Here is a 26,621-nt window from a genome sequence, read left to right as displayed (position 1 = left end):
AATTTGGCTAAATGAATCAAGAAGAACATTTCTAGATGGCATGAGATTTTTGCATATGTTTTATCAAATCCAATGCCATAAACTTTTTTCTTGGAGAAAGGAAAGCTTTTGTAATGATTCATATCTTGTTCAGCTTTACCTGAATTGTTCAGTTAGGGTGGTGCTCTTTTTAAAAACAAAACAAAACCAAAACAAAAAACAAACAAACAAAAATAATAAGCCGATCCGTTATTCATGGCCTCTTGGCAGAAAACTTGAGAATAATCTTGGAAGTTTTAACTGTCTGACTACAATCTATATTTACCAGCAATCTTTTCTTTTACAAAGGGTATCATTCAAGATGTGAAAGTCATCTTTATGCCCAATGGATATATAACACAGTGTCCTAATCTGAATCGCAGTAAGTAGCAATTTATTTACTTTGACAGTTGTAGATTTAAATATTATTTTAATATTTTTGAAGATGATGATGCTTAGCTTTGTCCTGTATCATCTTTGTACACTTTCAACATGGTCAGTTCAGGGAAGTAGAAACTCCATTTAAGAAATTGCATTTATGTTAAGATAAGTTATGCTGTTGGGGGTCAGGCATGCCCCATCTCCTCCCGGGGCGGGGCACGAGTCTTGATAGGCCCACAATTGTGCCTGCGCACACCCAGCTGGGGCTGTGTGGTCTAGTGGTCAGAGTCACTAACTGCCCCCTGGCTCGGGGCTGTGCGGCCTAGTAGCCTGGAGTCAGTCTCTGTCAGGTTGGGCCACTACCCCAGGATTGGCAGCCAGGATAGGGGGACTTGGGCCCTCCCTCTCCACCAGGTCCCAACCTAGGGCCCTGTTGGTGGCAGGGTTGCCTGCCACCAGCTTGGCGGGGATCCGGCCAAAACATGCTTGGTTAGCCTCCAGTTGTCCAATCAACTCCTCGGGTTAGCAAAGACTCCCTGGGTTACTTCCTACCCACTTCTCCACATCTTGTGGCTTCCTAGTTCCCCCGGTTCCTTCTCCCTCAGTAGCGTCCATAGCCTGGGGGTTGAGGGTTGCTGTCAGCTAGCTGGCCGCCGCATTATGAAGTGCCCGTGGCTCTTTACAGGAGCCTGTGGCACACCTCCTTCCCCTACGGCGGTCAGCCCAGACTGAGCTAGGCTGCTCCCTCTTATACTGGTGTTGCACTTTGAGTATGCACAGTGAGGGGTTAACCCCCACAGTCCCAGTGCAGGGCACGCATGCCCCATCACACATGAATTAAAGATGTTTTAACAGTAGATCAGTTTTCATTGATTTATGGTTCTTTTCCCCACTTCCTTTATTGAGCATGCCCAACCTGCAGTGATTTCTTAAGTCTGGTGCAAGGAATCATGGATTTACAAGAGCTCTTGGCAAAAATGACTGCAAAAGTAAGTAACTGAACTCCATTATCAGTTCCTCATCCTGTCCCTCATTTCCCTCAAGTTGAGAGCGCTATAAAAGCATTTACACCTTTGCATCTGCATTAAACTATCCTGGTAGAGTTTTGTTCGGACTTCCAGTAGAGCTACCTGTAGTGGATTTTCCGTAATGCCAATAAAGCCTCATTCAACGTCTATAGGTTTCAGAGTAGCAGCCGTGTTAGTCTGTATCCGCAAAAAGAACAGGAGTACTTGGGGCACCTTGGAGACTAACAAATTTATTAGAGCATAAGCTTTCGTGGGCTACAACATCCAAAGAAGTGGGCTGTAGCCCACGAAAGCTTATGCTCTAATAAATTTGTTAGTCTCTAAGGTGCCACAAGTACTCCTGTTCAACTTCTATAGTATTTTAGAGGACATTTACAAATGCCTATTAATTAAAAGGCATTGTGGAATAACAAACGTGCTTACTACTAAAGGGTCTGATTTTTAAAGAAACCATAGCATGTGTCCCTTTACGTGCCAACAGATAAGTGCAGGCACAGAAAAAGTGTAAACTCCCCAATGATCTTACTGCTGAGGTTTCCCCAAACTATCAGTATGTGCGCATTTGCCCCAAGTGGAACAGGCAGTGGCAGTACACACAAAACGTGAGGGCTCTTTGAAATCTTCAGGAGGCTAGGAGGGGTCTTCATACAGAGGCTTTGTCTCTCCTTGCCAGTTCTGGAGACCCCAGTGGATCACCCAAATCCAGGCAATTCCATTGAAGCCACTGCATTTGCTCTCTTCAACACACTCTTTTAAGGGAGATGTCTACAGTATGAAGATATTAACAGAGGAATTAACACATTTCAAGGCTACACTAATTCTCTTCTTCCTTGTGGTGGTGGTGAGGATGAATGGGAAGATATGCTTCTCCCTTAGCTCTGCTACAGCCCACAACCAGCTCTCATTTTAGCCATAGGACCTCCAACTGAGGGTGCTTGTAGAGTCTGGGGGTTAGGAAAGGAATGGGGTGATCTATTTTAAGGGGTGTGGACCTAAGGACCTCTTGATGCCCAGTGGCAGAGGACACAGATTACAAGGATCATGAAAAGGTGTCATGTAAGGCCTCTATTGAAAGAATGTCATCACAATCATTGTGAAATGTATGAGCAGATAATGTGTAAGTTTTATGTATGTTATCTTTTTAAGGCCTTGTAGTTAAAGGCATGTCGCGCAAAGGTAGCTTGCATTTAGACAGACTTTTCCAGATAGGAAGTGGGAGACACTTTTATCTCCCTGGTTGACTGTTGTGCATTGTTTCTTACAATGGAAGTCTATTTGCATATTGAGTCAAATGCTGATGAACAGATAGTGACTGCTGCAGGGAAAAACAAAAACAGCCAGGGTTATACTTTTAGGAGTATAACGGAGTACGGTGATGCACCGGGCATCCTTCAGTCTTGGAAGACAAGCTGCCAGCAGGCTTGATCTTATGAAAGGAGGTTCTCAGCCATCCTGGTTGAAAATGCTGGGAAAAGGACTTGGGGTAAGCTATCCTTTAGGAAATGGGAATGTCTTGTGAGTTAAGTTTAGGCTCTAAAAAGCATGTTATGATTTTGTTTTATAAGTAAGCATTTGCTTCCAGTATTCTCTCTTACTTTCATTTAAATCTCTGTTATTTGCCAATAAACTTATTCTTGTTTTCACTATAAATATATCTAAGGGCTAGTCTACACTACCGCGCTACATTGGTGAAGCTGCACCGATGAAGACACACTATCCTGATGGGAGAGCATTTTCCCGTCAGCATAATTACTCCATCTCAGCAAGAAGCGGAAGCTGTGTCAGTGGAAGAGTGTCTCCCTCCGACATAGTAGACTAGTGTGGACAGCGTTTAGGTCGATGTAACTTGCGTCACTCAGGGGTTGGCTTTTTCACACTGAGTTTTACGTGGCTTTTTACATCAACTTAAGCGGTAGTGTAGACAAGCCCTAAGTGCAGTGAGTTAAGCAGAGTGGCAATCCTGATTTGCATCTGGTAAATTGGTGTGTACTGTTCCTTTGGGAATATTCCATGTGGTTAACATTAGCAAAACCATCTGGCCTATGATTAATTCTATCATCTAAACAAGAATTAGTTATCTCACCTGGCATGCTGCTTATATGCTAATTACTTTTTGATCAATGTGTAACCACAGAATCACCTGTAGGTGCATTTAATTACTAGCATAGTTACTGAACATGATTTTCCAAAAGAATAATCTACATAGTAACCCTGTGTATATAAAGATGGTAAACTTGTGATATTTTTTTCCTTGTGAATCGTACCTCCTCAGCTGCCCTTAGGACTCTTTCCTTCCTAAAAAGGAAGGTTTTAATTTTAAGCACGTTTGTATTATACTGACACTCTGTTCACCCAGCCAGTGTATTTTGGACAGGCTCACTCAGAGAATAAGAAACATTAACCTTTTAGTTCACTTTACTGCTGGAAATGTGAAATAGAGGTAATTTATTTTAAGCCCTGCTGGTGGTATGAGCAGGTCCCAATTATGTACTGTATTGAGTGACTTGCTCTCTCTGCTGTTAATTATATTTTTGCTTGCTAATACATTTTTGGGGCCAAATAACATGCTGTTGATACTCTGAAGATTACTTGTTCCCATACAGCAGTGCTGGGATGATCTTTTTTTGCTTGTTCCTTTCCCCCGATAAGGTTGTTTTGCTCTCCTTAGTAACGCATTCACTAAGTGTTTCGTTGTATTACTGTTGTCCTGAAAGAACACACGCAGCCGTGCAAGAAGTTTTAACTGTGAGACACATGCAAATTAAAGAGGGTGGAATTTAAAAACAGACATTTTAATGGTGGATTTTCACACCATAGTCCTAGGGAGCAAATTCAGGCCCTAAGTGATATTTCTGCGGTTTTAGGTATACACGAATGTCATGTTAAGATATGTCTGGGCTAGAAATAGGCTTGGAACCAGTGCACAGCTGCCCATGGAGATTACTTTTGCCAGAGCAAGGAGTATGTATTATGAAATACATAACAATGACCCCTAATTCTCTCCCCCATTCTGGGAGTTGCAGAATATGAACTTGGCAGCATGCAAAAATTGTGTCCCATGTTTCCATGTGTGGCTGTGGTATACCAGAAGCTTGAATTTGTCTGTAGATTTGCATTTGGTTACAATTTAATCACAGACTCAAAAAATCCCAGTGAATGGTGTTTGCAATGTTGGTATGTAACCAAGAAAATTACAAATGACAAGTAAGGCATATAGTAAGTTAAGTATCATTACACTCTCTTTCCCCCACACTCTTCAAAGATTTGAAGTCAATTTGAAGTAGTCAATGTGTTGCTTTTAAAAATGCATAAAAGTGTAGCTTTTCTGAGTCTGAGGTATTTCTTTTCATGGCGGGGAAGGCGTTTGAACTTTTTGCATTACCACCTACACGCCGCTGTTTCATCTCTTTAATTTTGCAATCTTAAATAGAAAAAGGTAATAGATCAAATTGTTAAAAACGTAATTAAAATATAAATTACCTTGGGACAAGATGGACAGGTTAATTTTCACTATGCCCAATTACTATGCTGGGTATGGAATGTTAGGTGGTGTTGACCCTAAATGGGTTGGATCCTCAGCTAGTGTAAATCAGTATAGCTCTACTGAATCAAGGGTCTTTGAAAATGGAGTGCAGTTCCTTTTTAATAAACCAGCAGGTCACACTAGGAAGTGTCTTTTTCCTTGTAATCAGATGTGTTTCTTTTAGTGGCTGGAGATAGTTACTGGAGATTTCCAGCCCCAAACTTCTAATTAACTTTACTTCTTGCCAAATCTTAACAGGGTAACAATCAAAAGGTTCAGTGCTTGGTTTGGTTGGCATAAATACCTAAATGTTTAAGGGCAGAATTTACTGTTGACATAACCCTATTGGCTTGGTTACACCATAGATTTATTTGGTCACAAACATTTATCTGAAATACATGAATATTTTTACTCAAAGTTCTCTGGAGCTCTCATGAGAAGGGAGTTTTCTTTGTAAGATTTCTGGTACTTCCTGCATCCGGATGGCCCACAAGTAATATATCACAAGAATTGTCTTTTTCTTCATCTTCTGGTTTGGAAAAATGAAAAAATGATGGCAGAAATAATTAACCACACCCCCATTGGTTCATTCCTACTCCTAATCCATCCAAGACTGGAGAGCCTGAGACTTTCCAGTGAAGTTTCAAATATTTGACAAATCTTTTTATGCAAAATTGGCAGCATTTGGAATGGCATTTCAGTTTGTAACACATTTAATTTTGAGGATTTCATGGTTTTACTGAGCTTACTGGTGATTTTTCAATTATGTTTGGAAGTTTAAATACAAATGGAACATTTTGATTTGATTCCATATAGCAAATGCCAACTAAATAGTATTCCAGAAAAGATAAACCTGTGTGTGTTGAGATGCATCCATTGACCTATTACTATCAGAAAGTTCACTGTTGCATGTCTTCATATCTATAAAGATAACACTGACATTTTCTGTGTAGTTGCAAAGATAAATGCATGCCAAAGGTAATACTGATCATACACATCTCTGATTTACTAATAGATTCATTTTACATCCAGAGTCATTCTTCAGAGTAAGTGGTAGATGGTGTGTTTTATCAGTGAATTTATATAAATTCAGTGCGACAGTGAAAGTCACAGAATATGCAACTTTTAGTTGATTAGTATTAGCATTTGCTTTTCTTCTTTATTGCTGTTACAGGAATCAACACACACATAAATAAAGCATTAAATGCCTTTTTCAAACCTGGCTTTTCTATAACACCCTTTCTATTTTTGTGTGCAGTTTATACACAATCATTATAAGAAATAAAAATGATGAATGTTACCTTTTTGTGTTTTTAAAAAACAAAGACTAAAGAAAAGGTACTGGTTAAATAAACTGCTACAAAACATATAGATTAAACACAATTTTAATGCAGCAAAATATATTCTATTTTATACATTATAAATATAGAAACCCTTTTCAGGTCACTGCTGAAAACTGGCAGGATTAGCAGTTCAGTAAGAGAGGATGATTTTTGCCTTTAAAGTGTGAAAAGCATTTTTTAAGTCACAAGATCATGCTGGCTTTGGGAGGGCTGAGTGTCAATCCCAGTAATATCCCAGAATCCTGACTTAAGGAAAATCAAAAGCTTTTACTCAAGGCCCTTTACTCTGGAGAATTGAAGAACAGAAAATGAGGAAGTTTCCCTAGTATCTTCTGCTGATGTTTGAGATTTACCTGACAGGAAGTATGAGGATTGATGGGCAGGTTGGAATATTCCCATTAAAATGGATAATGGTGGAAGTCTTGAGAGCCTTTTTGCGAATGTATAAAATGCAGTAGATACCAATATAAAAATACTACAGTATTTGTACAGTGATTTCTCTAAGCAGTGCAAAAATGCTATTGTAAGCTGTAGTATTTTGAACCATCCTGTAATATACTGTAGTATGCCATTTATAATAGGATTCATCTCACTTTGGGCCAGATTTTGATACATTGGCTACTGTGGGACTACTCATGCATTAATGTGGTGCTTAATGTGAGTAAAAGCAGCAGAATTTGGCCCTTTGAGAAGTTCCCACCTGCTCTGGGATTTGTGAATTTCTGGGAGAGATGGCTATTTTGGGGTTTGAAGGACGTGGAAGTTTAGTCCTGCCAGGAAGTTTGACGAGTTAGTAAATGGGACGGAGTAATTTGGTTCTTATTATGCATAGAAGAGGATCTTACATGTGGATATTATTCTCTGTGTGGGACCCCATCACAGGGTAGCTGGTCCCTGTGAGTAGACCAGGCCCAGCGGCCCCGTGTTGGAGCATGTGTGCCTAACTGAGCCAGTTAAAGAGGTCAGGGCTACATGAGGAACTAACTACAAGGGTCTGTCAGAGGGCAAGAAGAGGAGTGATTGGGGCAGGCTCTGCCTTGGGAGAGGAACCACATAAGAGTGCAGCCAATTCCTGTGGTGGATCCCTGGAACAAAGGGCTCAGGGAGGTGGTCCTGGGTTTGGTGTTCCAGAAGAGAAACAGAGCTGGCTGAATGAGAACTGGCTGCAAGAAAGGAGCTGGCTGGCACTGGAAAGCTGCAAGAGACCCCTGGGAAGGGAGGTTGTGAAACCCCAGGACAAAGGGTGGGCTGAGGAACTGTTTATTTTAATCTTTTATGTGGACAAATAAACTTATTTAAAGGAGTCTGGGCATGACAGCAAGTATTTGTTAAGATGGGGAGAAGCCCTGCTCCAACACATACGGTAGAGAATGTGGGCACTTTGATACAAGGTAGATTGAGGAGGATCGTTGGTGCACAGTGGAGAGAGGGAAAACGGAGGCAGGGGGCGATCGGCCACCATATTACAGATCACTTGGGCATCTTCATTTGCATAGAGTATTCTTTGTTTGGGGAAAGCCTGGGATGACCTATGTAAACATGGTGACAATAATCTGTGTCATAAAGAATGGGAGTGGATGGGTCATTACAAAACCTAATTTTCCCATACTAATTTCCCCCTACAGTTACTCACACCTTCTTGTCAACTGTTTGAAATGGGCCACTCTCATTACCACTACAAAAGTGATTTTTCCTCCCTTGGTATTCTACTGTTAATTGAATTGTATCATTAGACTGACCCCCCCACTTGGTAAGGCAACTCCCATCTTTTCATGTACACCTCTACCCCGATATAACGCGACCCGATATAACATGAATTCAGATATAACGTGGTAAAGCAGTGCTCTGGGGGTGGAGGGGCGGGGCTGTGCACTCCAGTGGATCAAAGTAAGTTCGATATAACGTGGTTTCACCTATAACGTGATACGATTTTTTGGCTCCCTAGGACAGCGTTATATCGAGGTAGAGGTGTACTATGTATATATACCTGCTAATGTATTTTCCACTCCATACATCTGATGAAGTGGGTTCTAGCCCACGAAAGCTTATGCTCAAATATATTTGTTAGTCTCTAAGTTGCCACAAAAACAACAAGGTGTCTGGTGGCACTGTCATAACTATAAAGGGAAGGGTAACAGCTGTCCTGTGTATAGTACTATAAAATCCCTCCTGGCCAGAGACTCCAAAATCCTTTTCCCTGTAAAGGGTTAAGAAGCTCAGGTAACCTGGCTAGCATCTGACCAAAGGACCAATAAGGGGACAAGATACTTTCAAATCTTTGGGGGGGGGAAAGGCTTTTGTTTGTGTTCTTTGTTTGGGAGTGTGTTCGCTCTCGGGACTGAGAGGGACCAGACATCAATCCAGGTTCTCCACATCTTTCTAAACAAGTCTCTCCTATTTCAAACTTGTAAGTAAATAGCCAGGCAAGGCGTGTTAGTTTTCCTTTGTTTTCTCAACTTGCAAATGTACTTTTTACTAGAGTGTTTATCTTTGTTTGCTGTACTTTGAACCTAAGACTAGAGGGGAGTCCTCTGAGCTCTTTAAGTTTGATTACCCTGTAAGGTTAATTTCCATACTGATTTTACAGAGATGATTTTTACCTTTTTCTTTAATTAAAAGCCTTCTTTTTAAGAACCTGATTGATTTTTCCTTGTTTTAGATCCAAGGGGGTTGGATCTGTATTCACCAGGAGTTGGTGGGAGGAAGGAGGGGGGATGGTTAATTTCTCCTTGTTTTAGATCCCAGGGGGGTTGGAACTGTATTCACCAGGAGTTGGTGGGAGGAAGGAGGGGGAATGGTTAATTTCTCCTTGTTTTAGATCCAAGGGGTTTGGATCTGTATTCACCAGGGAATTGGTGAAGGTTTTTCAAGGCTTCCCAGGGAGGGTATCCATTGAAAATGGTGGCAGCGGGACCAGAGCTAAGCTGGTAGTTAAGCTTAGAAGTTTTCATGCAGGCCCCTACATTTGTACCCTAAAGTTCAAAGTGGGGATACAGCCTTGACAGGCACCTTAAAGACTAACAGATTTATTTGGGCATAAGCTTTCGTGGGTAAAAACCTCACTTCTTCTTGCATCTGAAGAAGTGAGGTTTTTACCCACGAAAGCTTATGTCCAAATAAATCTGTTCGTCTTTAAGGTGCCACCAGACTCCTTGTTGTTTTTGTAGATACAGACTAACATGGCTACCCCCTGATACTTAAGTTGCCTTGTTGTTTTTAATAATCTGTGTGGGTGTGTTGGGGAGGATGGGAAGGAGCACGTGCGCAGAAGAAAATTATAAATTACTCATAGTATGGACAAAACTTGGAGCGATCACCTTCCCTTAACTTTGCCAGCACATGAACCCCCTGCCTCCTGTTTGTTGTTACATGCACAATTTCCCCTCCCATTCACTATTACATAGCATTCTTCAGGCAAATATGGCAATTGCTTGCCTAGAAAAATACTACTAGGAAAAGAATATTTTTAGCATCTGTTAATTCATTTTAGCAGCTGGCAATGAGGAGATGCTGACAGTATCATCTGACCAGCCCACTCTCTGCTGTCTACCAGCAAGTGCTCTGTGGGCCACCAGTGGTCCATGATCCATAGGTTGGGAAAATCTGTTACACAACACATTTAAATGTCATCTTTTCCCTGTAAATCATAGTAGCTTTATATAATGTAAATGTCTTTCTGCAACCTGTTAATGTTAAACAGTGTGGAGATAGGTTGAACAGAAGGAATCAGAGCCTGACAGCATTCATTCTCTTAAATTACATGTATGCCAGTAAATGAATAATTCAGAATATTACAAAGATTTCAGTTTTTGATGTTTGAACTGAAAGTACCCAATTCATTAATAATCTGAGGTGCCCAAGAGGTACATTTTTAATATCTTGCTGGGGTTCATTAGATTAGAAGAGCCAATCATACAGATCATCAACTGGTGTACATTAGCTGATCTCCATTGAAGTAAATGGACACAGGTTGATTTACACCAGCTTTGGTTCTGGCTCAGTGTCTTCTATTTAGTTTGTTTTTCAACTGGTGTAATAAAATTTGATTCAGCTAAAAGTCAGTAAGCTGCTTCTTTTGTTCTTTGCTTCTTTGCTTTGTTAAAACCATGTGTATGAATTACAGAAATTACATCAAGTAACTTTCACTTATAGCTAAATTATGCAGAAACGAGGCTTAGTCAATTGGAAAACTGTCATTGTGAGAAGACTTGTCAAGTAAATGGAGTGATCTATCGAGACAAAGACTCATGGGTAGAAGATGATCACTGCAGGAATTGCACATGCAAAGTAAGAATCTTCTAATGGGTGTAAGGGGTAGGATGCCTAATTATAGTGTGAATGGTCCTTGAATACATAATACCAACTCTGAGATTTATTATCTTTTTAGTTTGCACCCAATGACAATGTGAACAATTGAAAGAAGTAGCAAAGAATTGCCATTTCTTATATGAATACTTAGTAAATAAAATCTGCTTTCCCTTGACAACTCTCTCATTTGTTCTAATTATATCTGGAAGAAGCTCACCATTTTGCAGGGGTGGAGGGTGGGAAATCATGGTGTTGTCTCTGTTTGGTTCAGAATAGTTTCACTGGATTGTGTGTGTGTGTGAGAGAGAGAGAGAGAGAGAGAGAGAAAAAAGTATTATCTTAATTTTATTCATAGGTGCTCAATTGCATCCTGCATGGTAACAACATGCAGATTCTGTTTTGGGTGTTTATCATTTTGAAAACCTGTGGAACAGAAGAGAATTAGTATGTAAGTCTTGTCTGGTTGAAATTATTTGATAGATATCTGAAGAGAGCCTTTGTTTGCCTGAGAAAATAGAAAACTGATTGTTAAAATTTTGAAGATGATTGACAGAGCCTGCAAAAGGTGGTGTTTATGTTCTTGTAAAGATGGTATTATTTTTTGTCTAATCCACGTAAATAGCACGCACAAGTGGGATAAAACAAAGATGTATATCAAAATGGTAATGGGGGTGGCTTTCATTCATATGGGTAGCAGTCAGATAAGAATTGTTGCTGTAGGAAGGATTTGAAATCTTTAATGCTACTTTTATTTTCTGGTACAGTATAAAATATAAACTAATACACACACATCTGAACTTCATTTTTCTAACCTTTGCTTAGAGTGGAGTAGTGGAGTGCCGAAGGATGTCCTGTCCCCCTCTGAACTGTTCTCCTGACACCCTCCCAGTGCATATGGGAGGCCAGTGCTGCAAAGTATGCAGGTGTAAGTACATTACATTTGATATTTTCCTCCCACCTTCTTTTTAACTGGAATCACACTTGTCTTGAAACTAGGAGCAGCTGATTTGTTTTCCCCCTTGATTTTTCACGGTCCCGATAAATTAATGCAGGGAACATGAGTCATAGTGGCAGCTTTAGTTAAAAAATGAATAAATAACTATTGGTTGAAAAATAAAAGAATCAACTAGGAGATACAATGCAGTACTGCATGTTTCGAAGACTATATTGCTGCATTCTGTTGGCATTAAAAAGGCCATGCCCTTGTTTGTACATCTCCAAAGGAAAAATGTCTGGCTTCTACTAGTAGCTGTTAAACCCAATTGATGTTAACTAGTGTGAAGCAGTTGGTCTGTACTTACCATAAAGAGGGGTAATAACTTAAAGTTTGGTTATTTGTCATCCTGTTCTGAACTGAAGGTGGTTCTTTGGATATTATGTTTTTTTTTTTTTTTTAAATAAAATGATGTAATCAGCAGAATAAGGAAAATTCATGGTCTTATCTAGCCTGTAATGATCTATGTTGTGTGCAGTAGTAGTTTATGTAATTTATTTCAGACCAAATGAATGTGGAAAAGAAGATGAGCAGTAAATTCTGTAGTTGGCCCAAGTGATGAAATTCTCTTATCTCATCTGCAAATGGAAGCCCTATGTGAAAAAAGTGTTTAACACTCAGGACTTAAATGGTGCTGAGGGACAAAATCAATTGAGCATGTGTGTGTTCAAGTACACAGGACTAAATTTCTTCTTGCTCTCACGTATGAAGAAAAAGTGAGACCTTTTTTCCTTATCTCGCCAACCTACACATTCTGGGCACAGCTCTTCTCCATTCAGACTAGTCAATGATGTAGCTGTTGACTGATTTAGGATTAATTAGAACCCTAATCCCCCCCCAAAAAAAATCCCAGAAAAAAATCAGATTGTCACTCTTTGAATTCCCCCTTCAATTCCAAATGGACATCCATGAATCCTGTCAAAAAAAGTATGCACCTATTCTGTCTAGTCATGAACATGTGCACAGCTCACATCTTTTCCTCCATTATACACTGGCCCATGAGTAATCTGTGCACAAAAGGACAAATAATTTATGTTGTAAAACCTGTGGATCAGGCCCCGACTCCCATCTTTCACCTCCCAGAACACAAGTATTTGTGATTCACCTGCTGAGAGTTTGTGAAGGGTTCTTTTCATGGATCTGAGAGCTTGAGCATCTCTGTCTGGCTCTATCTTGTGCACTTAGCAACAAATCCCAGCCAAAATTTGGCTCACAGGAATTCTGAAGGACTAAACTGTAGATTAAATGCAAGTCCCAAAGTGTAGACTGTGTTTCTGATTCTTTAATGGAAAGATGAACAAGCTCACGCTTAGTCAGTGATTGGCACCAAACTCAGCTTGTTATTCTGACAAGGACTCAGCATGTCAGTCAATGGAAAAAGATGTATGAAAGTTGATTGAAATTGATTGTAAGTGCCAGCTCCTTGACAGAATGATATGCGAGGGCCACAGTTAGTCATTTTTGGGTATGTAGTGGCAGCCACTGAGGCTATCCACATTATTACACTGCGGGTGTTGATTTCTCTGCAGTTTCCTCATTTAGTCCTGGATAGAATCATCAATTTTAATTTTCTGTCTCTAGGAGTTATTGAACAGCTTGATGGTTCTTTTTTTTGTATCAAAGTACCAAGCAGTTCTCACACATAAAATGTTTAGGGATTTTAAAATTGGTGTTTCTGCTTTCTTCTCTGCCATCTTGTGTTAACCTCTCCAAACCAGCCTTTGGCAAGAAAACTAAAACTTTATTTGAAGCCCGGTGTCTCTTTTCTGTTGTAAAATTCCTCACTTTCTCTTCTGTCCAGTGTAAGTCCAGCCCTGGGCTACAAGCAGTCAGGTGAGGCAATAGAGAGAGTAAAAATACATCACTCTAGTTCATCTTTCCCAAAACAGTCATCTTGATGCCATCTAGTGTGTTTCTCTGAAGTGAGATCACAGTTGAGCTCATACTGAGCAATATAAAGCTAGGGCCACATTTTCAAAAGAACCTTCTGCATCCTCTTTGGATACCTAAATGAGGTGGATTTTGAAAGTGCTCAGCACCCAGCTTCTCATAGTGGAAGCTGAATTCTTTAGAAAATCTGGCTGCTTTTTGTATGGTGAGAATTATTTAGATTCTCCCATTTCCAGCAATATGAACACAGAGAGAGAATTCTGGGAGACAGGATAGTGTCTGAAAGACTTTATGGGTTATTCTAACATTTAGAGATATTTGGATGGAAAGTGCAACAAAAATCAAAAGCAATTTATTATGTAATATCTCTTTGGCACCAGAAGCAAGGGAAATATACAATTGTCATCGCAGTATTGAAGAAGGCAGGTGAGGAAGGACCATTACTGGATGTGCCGTAAATGGCTTCATTGAGAAGCAACGCACATCTCTCAGTTCTATAGACAAATGTCAAGTCTTACTGACATATAGCATAGGACTCTAGGTCCCCAACCAGTGCAATAGGGTAGATGCAGGCCATACTTCGCTAGTCATTCCTCAAGAGAGTTGATGATGGGACTTTGGATCACTGTCCAATACACAGAAAAGACTGATATCAGTATAAGACAAGAATCATGGGCTTCACCAGTGATATAGAGAGTAGTGTGAGAACAGTGGGCCTCTTAACATTGTGTATGTGTGTGGACCTAGAATTGTTGGTCAAATTGTGTATGTTTATTTTGGGTACCAATGTTATCCCATTGGAAGGAAGGTGTACAGGACCTTGGGACATTCCTGTGTGTTCCTCAGATTGTAAAACCACCTCTAATTTGGTGAGAGTCCTCTCAGACTCTTCAGACAAGAAGGAAATTTGGATCCATCAAATATACAGACACTTGCACGGATGGCAGCCTGACAGGTTGGGCATATATTTGTGGAACAGTTTTCCATAAAATGATTGGAAGATTTAAGAAGGAACTGAGCATGTGTCCTGCAGGCTGGCCACAGTTGTGTACTTAAAGAATAAGGCTGGCACACAAAGCAAGAGGATGATGAAAGAAATGTCTCTTCACAGCAGTGGAGAAACATCTGGCGTAGACAGAGAGGTGTCTCTTGGAGTTAACAGTGGTGTACTTAGCAGTCGGTTGCATAAGCAGGCCAGCTGGCTTAGTTGGTATTGGTTGCACCTGTGAGAGTGAAAATTAATAGTACATGGAATTCCAGGTTCCCTGCTGCCATGAGTGTGCCACAAATTGTTTTGTTTGCTACTCAGAAGAATTGGAAAGAAATTCTCTGTCACCAGATAGAAGGAAACATAGGCCTGGGCAACAGGGACCTTCTCATGATGCTTGGATTGGAAGCTAGTTTATCCATGTGTCTTTAGTACTGCAGTGACAGTGATGAGCCAAGATGATATTTGTGGTCAGGATGAACTGGTTCGTTGAATTCCTACAACTTGGAGTGGAGGAACACATGATGTTGCTCAACATGGATGACGATAATTTGTCTTTCATACTAGGATCTCAAAGTTTCCCCTAATCCGTTATGCTAGTCTATCAATTCTAATGTACTTATTTGATCCCCATCATAATAGTATCAGAGAATCTCACAATTACTCATGGATTTTATCATCACGACTTCACTGTAAAGTAGGAAGTAATATCCCCATTTTACAGTTGGGAAATGGAGGCACAGGGTAGATTAAGTGACTTGCCCAAGATCACAGTGGAAGTCTATAGCTGAGAATTGAACCCAGGTCTTTTGAGACCCAGTTGAATGCTTTGTTCACTAGAATATCCTTCCTAGGACTCTGGATCTAGCTATTTCTGATTTAGAGTGATATTGGAGAATCCCCATTCAGTCTAGAAAGCTGCCTCCTTGCTATAGAATATGGGAGCTTTTAAGAGGCTATTTTGACAGGCGCAACAGAAGGAAGGTGTAAATATCTGCAATTAGGAATCTGGGGGCTGGGGGAACAATAGAGAGATTTTTAGGGTCACATCCCAATGCAATCCATTCCAAAAGGTAGTCCAAAATGTAGTGTTTCAGGCTGTATTTGTCCCTCCATTGAGCCTTGGCATGAGCCCTCCTTGTTCCATCTGTCTGTTAAGACTGTTTCTGACAGTGATTTTTTTCAGTTTGTAGAGTCAGTGAGTTTCAGGCTTTGACTAGTTCTGAACCATTTCTGCAGTTTCTCAGGGACAAAGCTGTGTTAAGGATTCTATCCTCATTTGTCCCCAGGTACAGTCTTGAGGCTTAACTGAAACCCATGCACCTGCCAGTCTCTTGACATACAATGCACCAATGTCTGTCTGTCTGATTTTGAAGTGCTTTGAATAACCTGATGCAGACATATAGTAATACAAATGCACTCTATCTAACAAATGGGAAGTCTATGCTGTGAGTGATTCTGTTAATGAATTGGGTTCAGTATCTACTGAATAATGCTTTATTCTTGTTATCACTTCAGGTCATTAATAGGCTAGTTTGTCAGTATGAGGGGTATAATGTTTCACGATAATAGTTTTTTTTAATGAATGTACTATTGCACTCAAAATAAATGAAAACAATCAACACTTACTTCAAGTGAAGGCAAAGGACTACATCATATTTACCACAGTAGGCCCATATTTGCCTATGTGTATATGTATTGATTTTACTTATATTTATATTTTGCAGTCACTTTCTACCAAAATACTAATTTTGGGGATTTTTTTTTAATTATAGCTAAGTGCATCTTTGGAGGCAGAGTGTTAGCAGAAGGTCAGAGGGTTTTAACCAAGAGCTGCAGGGAATGCCGAGTAAGTTTTAATTTTATTAACTTCTACTGTTTCAATAAATATGCAGTGCCCATAAATTACAATGATAACTTGGAATATTACTTTAGGCTTCCTTCATGCATATGTGTTATCCATTCTTTTCTAACTCTGACCATAACTTCAGTGGAAGCCAGACATACACAGACAAAGCTGGAACATGGCCTATTTAGGATAATAAAGTGACTTAGGAGGGTATTCTCCTTTCTCTTTGCTCCTTACTTGTGTTGTGGGAAGAGGTGTCACTTTAGGGCAAGATTCTGATCTCAGCCACATTGGCTTAAGTCCCTGAAGTTACTTTGCCTTCTTGTTTCTGAGCCTGAAGGGTGAACTGAGGTCACCTTTTCAAGCTTTTGTCTGCAGCCATGAGGGCTAGAAACTTTTTTTTTTTTAAAAAAGAAAGCTGAGTTCCTCATGTAATCTCTTGATTCCAGCATCTGAACCATTAAGAGAAACACCGAATACGGTGAGACTTATAATAAAACTGACAGTTGGCAATGGCGCTGGCAAACCTGCTCCCTCCATGAGGTCCAGCAGCCAAGGCTGTATGTCAAACATGCAGCAAGGCATCAGGAAGCTGGATGCCTTGAGCTGCAGCTGGGCCAGCAGGCAGCCAGATGGCTTCTCTGTCTTCCTCACTTTGCCAGTTCCTGGCCTGCCAGAAGCAGCAGAGAGGAATGAGGTAGCAGTAGTGCCACCCAAGCTCCACTGCTGAAAATCAGGCCCTTTAAGGTGCCCAAAACTGAGGCACTGAAATCACTGGTGACATTTGAAAATCTTGGCCATCTAATCTCTCTACTTTGTTTCATTGGTAATTCACCTATCACCACAGTATACAGAATTTAAAATACCTAAAAGATAACAAACAAGTCTCATGTAAAGCAGAAAAAAATTCTTAAATAAAAATCTGGAGTGAAATAAAATACTTTAATTCCTACAAGTGCTTATGGAGCTTAAGAAAGGAAAAAGCAGCTGTACAAGCTTGAGTTTAAATGTAGTGTCTTTTCCTTAAACGGTGGGAATAGAAATGTCCGAGTAGATTAATTTTAGATTTGAGTTTATAGTGTAAAAAATGAATTTAGCTTTCTGCCTGTCACTTTACTGCTGTTGTTAGTAAAGATTGCTAGAGCTGTGGATAGAAAACTGTGTGACCCTTGCTGTCAGATACGTTTTCATCAGTGTCATTTCTTTAAAACATTTATTTATTTTCAGAATGGAGTTTTAGTAAAAGTAACAGAGACCTGTCCTCCATTGAACTGCTCAGAAAAAGATCACATTCTTCCAGAGAACCAGTGCTGCAGCGTTTGCAGAGGTAAGCGGCACGTGCTTGGATGGAATGTAGTCATTGGGTCATTTTGGGGATATGTTGTAATGAACCACGCCTCTTTAATTGATGGCACGGGCTACTTACATAAACCTGTGCTTGTAAACAATGTTCTCTATAAACCAACCTGTGCTGTTCCTTTGGGAGGATAAATTTACAGGAACAAGGCAGTAACTTTTCTGGGCTAACGAGAAAGAGGACAATGGACACAATGTCTCCTGTTGCCTACAAGACCCAGTTAATTATTAGTTATGTTTAAAATCGGTATGTTCTGAGATGCTAAATTCAGATCTGAATGTCCGGAGTTCTAAGATGTTTGGATATGGGATTTTTGGTTGGCCTATTATAGAGGTAAGAGCTAGTGCGAAGTTCAGATCTCAGTCCAGATCCAAACTTCGAAGGTGCTTGGATCTGGGGTTTTGTTTTGTCATATTGCTTCCTTAAGGGAAACTTCCATATTACTCATTAAGGGAAAACTGTTTCTATCTCTATATCTAGATATATAGCTTGCAAGATAAGGGCCTTAGTCAATAAATATTTAATTAGTGTATGTGTATAATTAAATATTAACTGACGAAGGCCCTGACCTAGCAAGCAACTCCATGTGGTAGCAGGGGCCTGCACATTTGAAGTAGCGTACAGGATTGGTCTCTAACCATATAGACATCATCAATTTTTAAGCTGTTTCTAAAAACACCTGTAGCTGTTGAAGTAAGCAGTAAAAGTTGCTGCTGCCTATCTCTGAGGGGTCGCTGTCTTAATGATGCTTTATAGCAGGTGGTCCAGTTTGATCTAGTGCAGCTTCGTTACTTAAAAGCATTGGAAATTTGCAAACTTCAAAGAAGAAAGATAAGTTCTGTAACTATAGAGGTAGGTTATATTATTGTGGATACTTTTTTAGGTAGTCAGCCTAGGTGTGTTTTTTTAATTCTATTATACAATGCCATGAACGTGCATGCCTACAGGTGGTTTTCAGACATAAAAGAAGGAAAAGTCCCTGCAACTGCTATAAACTCTGATTTCTAGTGCTATCAAATGGTGATGCTGACGTTCAGTCCTATGCTGTATTATCAGAATGTTAAGATGGCAGCTTCCTCTCAGATTGTTTATTTCTTGTTCTTTTTTTATTCGTTTTGTCTTCCTTATAACTGGATATACTGAACAGAATTTCTAACCTATTACACTGGGGTTTTTTCTTTAAACAGAACACATCTGTTGGGTTACCTCTTGAATCAGTTAGAGAAACCTGAAGAAATAGCAGTTTATGATAACATTTCGGGCTTCAGTTCCCACAAGTGTGAACAGGTGGGAAGCACATGATTCTGTCTGTGGGTTTGATCTGCAGCGTTTTAGCATGCTATCCCTGGTTCAGCAAAGCATTTAAGAACTTGGATTGGGGCAGAGCGCCCAGTAATCTGCAGGATCAACTGTTCTTTGAGCCTGTAGTCTACTTGTATTGTGTGAGAGAGAGATTTTGGGGCAAATTTGAAGAAATGTGATATTTAATGTAGTCATTTGGAATCATTGCATTAACTGAAGTCCTAAATGGAGAGTTGTAGCAAATATGCAAAGAAACATACAGCAATTTACATTTGCCTTTCCGAATATATTTAATCCAGAAAACTTCAAAAAAAAATGATCAGTTGGATTTTCCAGTGGATGTTTATTGGTAACCAATAAAGTGTCATCCATAGTTTAATGGTAAATCAATCAGTTTACACTTATTGAACTATAGAGCAAGTCTTCATTTTTGCAAGTCACTGTCATTTTATGTTTTTATTAGGGTTCAGTCATTTTATTTTAAGTGCTTATTTAGTACAGCAGTGGGCACTATGAAAAACCCAATGGTAGATAGGTAGGTTCTTACACCACACCTATCCAATGCTATCATATGCTTTCCTTCTTTTTCTCCTTTTCCACTGCCCTCCCCAACATTTATTTGTCCAAAGCTTCTTATGGTCAGGTTACGTCCCTGCTGCCAGAATTTTGGCAGGAAATAGAGTTCATTGTGCATTGCTGGTTGCTGAACTATAGCAAAATTATTTACAGTCGCATGAATGAATAAATGTGGGGAAAGGGAAAAAAGAGGGAAGAAAATATGATAGCGTTGTGATAACAAGTTCTTACACCATACGTGTCTACCACATGGTTTTTCATAGTGGCCATATCTGTACTAATTAAGTGCCTAGAATAATATATGATATCCCACGGGAGAAGAAAAATCTGTTGTTTACATAGATTCACATTGTGAGTCAGCAAAGTACTAGTGAAATACTGTAATAGACCCAGCTGGTAGACTTGCTACTCGCTCATTATTGTTGAAAATGATTAGAAAAAGTCATTACTGCAGATAATTCTCTCTTTCTCTCTCTCCCTCTCCTTTCTCTTTCTCCCTCCCTCCCGCCCCACACATTTATAATATAGTGGCATCTAACTTATTCATATGATATCATTTCTGTGTTTTATTGAAATGAGTACAGTATAGAAGATGTAGTAGATCTAATAGAATAAGGAGTTTTCCTGTACAGTGACACTCTCTAGAATAAAACGTGGGGCTAGACCCCGCAAATAGATCTGCCTGGATGCAGGGGTGTGCGTGACCAGAGCCATGTGCAGGATCTGTTCCTGACCAATGACTAGTAATATATCCAGCTATGTGGGTTCCTCACCTGACAATGCATCAGCAGAGCGAACATTGATGTAAAAGTACAGTTGTAGTGTATAGCCTATACATTATAACCTTGACTGGGAAAATTCACAGCTGTACTATTAGACACAACTTGGGCTTGTTTTAAAATCAAAGAAGAAATTTTCAGCACAAAAGGACCAAATTTGTAACTTATTTTCACAAAACTGTATCATTTTTAGTGTCACCCTAGGCTTATTTTTATTGCCAAAAGGCAAATACAATAATAACAGCAAAATAGTTTGGCAAAAATGTGTTGTGCCTTTTTAAAATGTTGGTCTCTTTGCTAGAGATAGTGAGTCATTTTGAACGATAGATTGGATCCCACATCTCCTTCCCTTGTCCGATGAGCGGTTCAAATAAAGTTTCACAAGGGTTTTTTATGTTGCTGCTACTTACAGTTTCTTGTGTGTCGCCAACCCCAGCAAACCCAGATTATTCAATCATCCTCTCCTCCTTAAGAGAGTGGGGGAGGGAGAATAATGAAGTGGTGAGAAACGCTCAGTTTCTATGTGAAGTAATTTCTATTCAGTATCTAGTAATATGGTTTGGCTGATGGATTTAGATTGGCTACTGACACTGGTTGGCAGCAATTGTAGAATGCTCCTGATGAGCTGAAATGTGCATTTTATTGAAGAAAACAGTGGTGTAAGGCAAAAATATGGCTTCTGTCACCCTTACATTTATTGGTTTAAAAAAAAATGTTTCTGATTTTTCAACTGCAGCTCAAGGAGGCACTTCAATTAGCATATTTCTTATCTCTCCCTGTCTAGCTGTGAGGCTCAAGATTTTTCTGACTAGAAGAAAAACGGAGTGCATTTTGCATTCTCAGAACCAGAAATAAAACATTTCTTGTGCATTGCTGTGGGAATATGAGCTGTTTCAAGATTTTAATTTTATTAAGACTCTGATGGAGGTTGAGATGTATGAATTAGTTACTTCCTACACATAGGTACAAGAATGCTTAAGATTTAAAAAGTGCTTTATATCCTCAAAGCACTCTTCACACATTAACTAATTGAACCTTGAAACACTCTTGTGTTGCTACATAACTACTGCACAACACAGATTTGTTGAAATAGTTTCCACATACATTAAGAATTAGTAAGGATGTTGTTTGATGTCACACCTCTGAGCTCGGGATCCGCAATCTCCAAAGATATGAAAGGAACCAGAAAAGTCTAGCTGCTCGTGGCCTCGTAATACTACTTCACATCATGAAAGGCTAAGGTTACTTGTTCACAATTATATGATTCTTCATCTGAGTTTGCCCTCTGCTATTCCAGCTTATGTAATAACAGTTGACATGAATTTGCATTTGTAACAGTTTTGAGGGTGAAACTACTTGTGACATGTAGAACATTGATTAACCCCTGCAAATGAAACATCACCCAGACTTTAAATAAACATTAAAAGCCTCTGAAGTATGGAACAGTCAATGAGTATGATTTCTCCATAACAACCTGTGGGGAAGCAGGTGGTAGGATAGATAGCCAGGAATTTTGGGAAGTGTAGTGAGAGCACCAGCGAAACAGCTAGCAAAGCCCCAGAAAGAGGAGCAATTTAGATGAAAGTTAAACTAGGTCCTGGATATGTTGCTTCCAGCCCAATACAATGGGACTTAAGCATGTAGGTACTTTTCAAAAACTCACTGGGTGCCTATCTGCATCTTCAGGGACCTACATATCTTTTAAAATTTGGCCTGTTGGCCCATATCTACAAAGATATATAGACTTCTAACTTCCTTTGAAGTCCATGGACGTTAGAAGCCTAAATACCTTTATGGATCTGGGTGATAATGTCTAACTTTAAATAACCTACTTTGAAATTGTTAGTCCTAGACAATTGTGCAGTTTCTTCCTGGCACCACACACCTCAAGCATGAAATTTGATTACTTTTATAGTTAGTTTAACTTATTTAGTAGAAATAGTAATAAAAAGACACAAATATGCTCTCTGTGGGGGGGAAAAAATCAACTGTAAATCAAGCAAACAGTCAACAACATTGACAAAGGAGGTTGTAATATGATCAGAAATATTTGGAAAAAGAGAGGTCATCAGGGTCATGAAAAAACTAGACACTGTCTTCAGTATTTAATCCCTCTCATGATAGTATTTAATTGTATTGTAAAAGTCTTGAATGACTTTGGTGGGCTGTTCTGCACATTCCTGATTTTGTGTGTGTGTGTAATTAGTTCCTGACATCTGTTGTAAATGTGTTTATCTGTAATTTTAATTCATGCTCACTTGCCTTGTCATCTGTGTTAGACTGAAATTAGTTGAGATTATCAGTTCTGTTTAAGATTTTATATGATTCTGTTAAATCCTCTCCAAGTGCCTTTTTGCTGGGATACAATTATTTTCTTTTTAAGCCTTTTCTTATATCAAGAGAATGGCCAACAGTATTGGATCAGACATTCCTGAATATTCTGAAACCTCGACAGTTGAGTTTTTACCTACCCAATGTGGGCGTATGAACTCTTTTGTTCACTAGCCCTATTGGAAGCTGGGAATTCCAAGATCACATGGCAATTCAGATGATGGCTTCTACTGTGTTCAATAATTTAAGGAACTGGAAAAATGCATTATTACTGCAGAGATCTAATCAAAATTTGCTATTTGTATTCTTTTGAATTCATTATTTACTTGTTTAGTGCTCAGTAATTGCCATCATGAATAGATATGTACCAGCCCCATTCATCAAAGCATTGAAGCCTCTGCTATCCCTGTATAGTAAAGGATTTAAGCACATACTTAATCAACTAATCAATGAAATATGCCTAACTTTAAGCATGTGCTCAAGTGCTTTGCTGACTATGGATGGATTTAAGCACATGCTTAAGTGCTTTGCTGAATCGGAGCCTCTAGGGGTGAGAAGAGCATAAGAATCCCCATTCCCCCCCAGTACATTCACACAGCAGGCACCCATAATTTGGCTGCTAGCAGGAGGGTTTGAGTACTGCTGACTGCAGTACTCCAGGCTCCAGAGAGTCTAGTAGGAATGTAGAAATGGTTTCATTCCCCTACACACAGATCCAGAGCTGCAAAGATGTAGAATGTAGATATGCATCTAGAAGAGACATAACTGTATTTCCTAGGTATGCTCCCCTGGCCTGTTAAACCTACTTTTGCAGGCATTCTTCCTCTGCACATGTAAAGTCCCTGCTCAGGGGATGCTCCTTATCTGACTCTCAAAGCCACAGTGCAGCACTTAATATTTTGTACCTTAATGTACATTCCTTGGCTTTCTAGCATCAATTTTAATTTGTTCTGTAAAAGCCTAGTGACAGATGGTGGATACAATATATATTCCTTCACAAAGAGATTTTGCCACTTCCCATTTTTTAAGGTTCTTAACAAGTTTAGTCAAGTGCTTTGGGAAATGAGAAGTTGAGTCTAGCAGCAGGCGATATACTTTATAATCCAGGTCTGATGCTTGTGCTTCACAAGCCACTTGTAATAACAAATATTAAACCAGTCTACAGATGGACTAGGGTGTACTCCTATATTTAGGAACTCACAGTGACACAACAAGAAAGAGTTCTCTAGAGTCTCTAATTAAATATATTTAAGTTAGAGAACTAGAACATTAATTTTTTTTGTTCTGCCCTTTTATCACAGCCTCTAAGCTTGGGAAAAAATGATATAAGAAAGAGGCTGATTTTGAGAAGAATTGAATGTCAGATATTGTTGATAACTAGAAGGGGAACAAAAGAATCGAGGACTTGCCTAGAGAACTTTACAAGGTAGCAATTATAATGGTCCAAGATAGGTAATTAGGAGAGGGCACATCTATATCAAATTCCTTCTGAATTTCAGAGGTGGCAAACAAGCAAGTGACAGTCCTGTGATACTGAGAACTAGTCAAGGACTTTAGGCAAAATTCTGATTTAGAGCTGGACAGTGGAAGAGATGATGAGCAAATCAATCTACTGACTCCTGACTGACCAGAAAAGGGAAGTATCACTTTTGTAAGTGTGTCGCTAATGAAGAAAAGTGCAATCACCCGGGTAAAGAGAAAATAGAAATCACGTCCAGGGCAGAAATCCAGATAAATGTAAGGACCACTGTTACTAGAGAAACATGCTAAGCAAGGTGAAATTTACTAAGTGTATATGTTTTGGATGAGAGAGAAGTGGTATACATAACAGTAAATCCTAGTGTAGTGTTATCTGCCCAGTTAAAGTAAAGCATTTTCCTATACTAGGTATGCATATGAAGAGGGTTTAGCACTCTAGGTAGCAAAAAATGGTGATATCCTTATTGATTTTATGTGACACAGCAAATGTTACAGAATTCCTTGTCTCGAGTATGTTAGCTAAAGGGCAAACAGAATTTTAATTAATTAATCCTAGTGAAAGGGTAGAAATTCAGTGTCGTTTGGATAGATGAACTTAGTGTTCAGTAGTGATTATAATTACTAAGGCAAAAGCGAGGGGTCAAATCCTCTGAGGGCCTAAATGGGTGAAGTCAAAAGCACACTGCCCTTTTACACCAATAGAGAAGTTAGCCAGGATTGATAAGGCTTTATTTGGAATACCTGAGTGTTTTTTACCAGACTCTGAAATGAATTTAGACTAGAAAGAATATTTGCAATTTTATTAAAGGAGGCAAAAAAAAAAAAAAAAAAAGACACAGATCTATTTTGTTGTAAGCAGGATCATAGTGAAAGAGCAAGCCAACTGTTATCCCTGATTACTATTAATAAGATTAGTCAGAACATCAGGAATTTAGATAGATGTTGGCACTTGGAAAGTGCCAAAGTGTTACTTTTGCCAAGTGACTTCACACTCTGATGACGGACGTAAACCTTTCAAGCTACAAATAAAAGAGCACAAAAGTGACAAAATGTGTGTAAGGGTTTTAGTTTATTAATTGGTATTTGGAACTAATTTTATTTTTGAACATACATAGCCAGCCTTGGGGTAAGCCCATGAATACTTGCTTGGATTAGATAAAAAACATGTCATTTCATAGATGCTAAGGCTTTCAAAAGTTCCCCAAAGACTGTCTAGGCAATGTAAGAGCAAGGGGTATGAAAAATCCAGTATATAAGTCTTAGAATTATCGGTTTTCTTCTATTTCTTAGCTATCTGTAGGGGAGCTTATGAAGCTTTAGAATCACTGAACTAGAACTTTTACAGAGGGAATCTTTGCTCCATTCCTTTTCTAACCAAAATTGGCAGCACTAGAGTTGTACATTTCATACAAGCCCAAACTATGCCTTGCTCCTAAAGAACAGGGCCCGCTTGCAAAAATGAAGTGTGGGTTAGAATCATGATAAATTTAATAATGGCTTATTGGGAATTTTTTTATAAAATTTTCAAAGGTGTGTTTACATCAGAATCTCACGATATTCTTTGGATTCTGAGATGTGGAGTTCAAAGTCCATACTTGTAATTGTATAATAATTCCCTTTTATTGGGAACTCTGAGTCCAAAGAAATGCATCCAGAAGACATGGGGCCAAAATCCTATTTACCTATCACTGCTCTGTAACAAAAGGAAATGGAATTTGGCCCAAGAAAATAAAGAAACAAAACAAAAATGAACAAAAACCCCTACCATTATCATGTTCTCTAATCATAGAATCATAGAAATATAAGGTTAGAAGGGACTGCAAGGGTCATCTAGCCAAACCCCAAGATACAGGATGTGTTGTGTCTAAACCATCCAAGACAGACTGTCCCTTCAGTGACACTGGTGTAACTCCAATATAATGATGTGAGTATTACAGAATTATAATTGAGCACATAATTTGGATCTCAACAGAGTGAGTGAAGAGAGAGATTTTGAGACTTTGGGTTCACTTCATGTACATTTTGTTATGAAATTAATAATGCAATACACCTCTACCCTGATATAACGTGACCTGATATAAAACAAATTGGGTGGTGGGGTAAATCCATCTTGATAGAAAAACTCCACTACATTGGAGTCACTACATCACAGCAAAATTAGAGATAAATTATATATTGTAAAAAATGTTTTTTATTAGTATCATTAATATTATTTTCAGGATAAATGATGGAATGGAACCCAGCTGGTCTGGCATGTTAATGTGTAGCAATATATTTAAGGAAGTCTTCCTTTTCAATAAATCTTCCTGTTTTAATGCAAAATTTCATTTGCTGTTTATGCTCTTCTAACCAAACTTTTGATTCTCCATTATCATATACAAACTTGTTGAAAAATAGCAATTTAGTATGGCTTAATAGCAACTGTAATTGCAATGATGAATTGTGTCCTGGAAAGGTGGATAGAAAGGAATGCAC

At 39.1% G+C, this 26,621-nt stretch overlaps 1 protein-coding gene across 3 annotated transcripts in view; it reads left to right on the top strand.

Moving 5' to 3' along the window:
- The window catches only part of NELL1 (neural EGFL like 1), a 425,045-nt gene that overhangs the window by 83,257 nt on the left and 315,167 nt on the right, over positions 1–26,621 (top strand). For all 3 annotated transcript variants that reach the window (XM_054027068.1, XM_054027069.1, XM_054027067.1), the window contains exons 6-11: positions 328–400; positions 1,306–1,388; positions 10,446–10,580; positions 11,424–11,526; positions 16,249–16,322; positions 17,550–17,649. In XM_054027068.1, the coding sequence (XP_053883043.1) occupies positions 328–400; positions 1,306–1,388; positions 10,446–10,580; positions 11,424–11,526; positions 16,249–16,322; positions 17,550–17,649 (568 nt within the window). The remainder of the gene's footprint in view (positions 1–327; positions 401–1,305; positions 1,389–10,445; positions 10,581–11,423; positions 11,527–16,248; positions 16,323–17,549; positions 17,650–26,621) is intronic.

The sequence above is a fragment of the Malaclemys terrapin genome, chromosome 4 (assembly GCF_027887155.1).
Source record: "Malaclemys terrapin pileata isolate rMalTer1 chromosome 4, rMalTer1.hap1, whole genome shotgun sequence".
In the NCBI taxonomy this organism is placed as follows: domain Eukaryota; kingdom Metazoa; phylum Chordata; order Testudines; family Emydidae; genus Malaclemys; species Malaclemys terrapin.
Note: the sequence above shows the minus strand (reverse complement) of the source record. Positions and strands in the feature narration are given on the sequence as shown.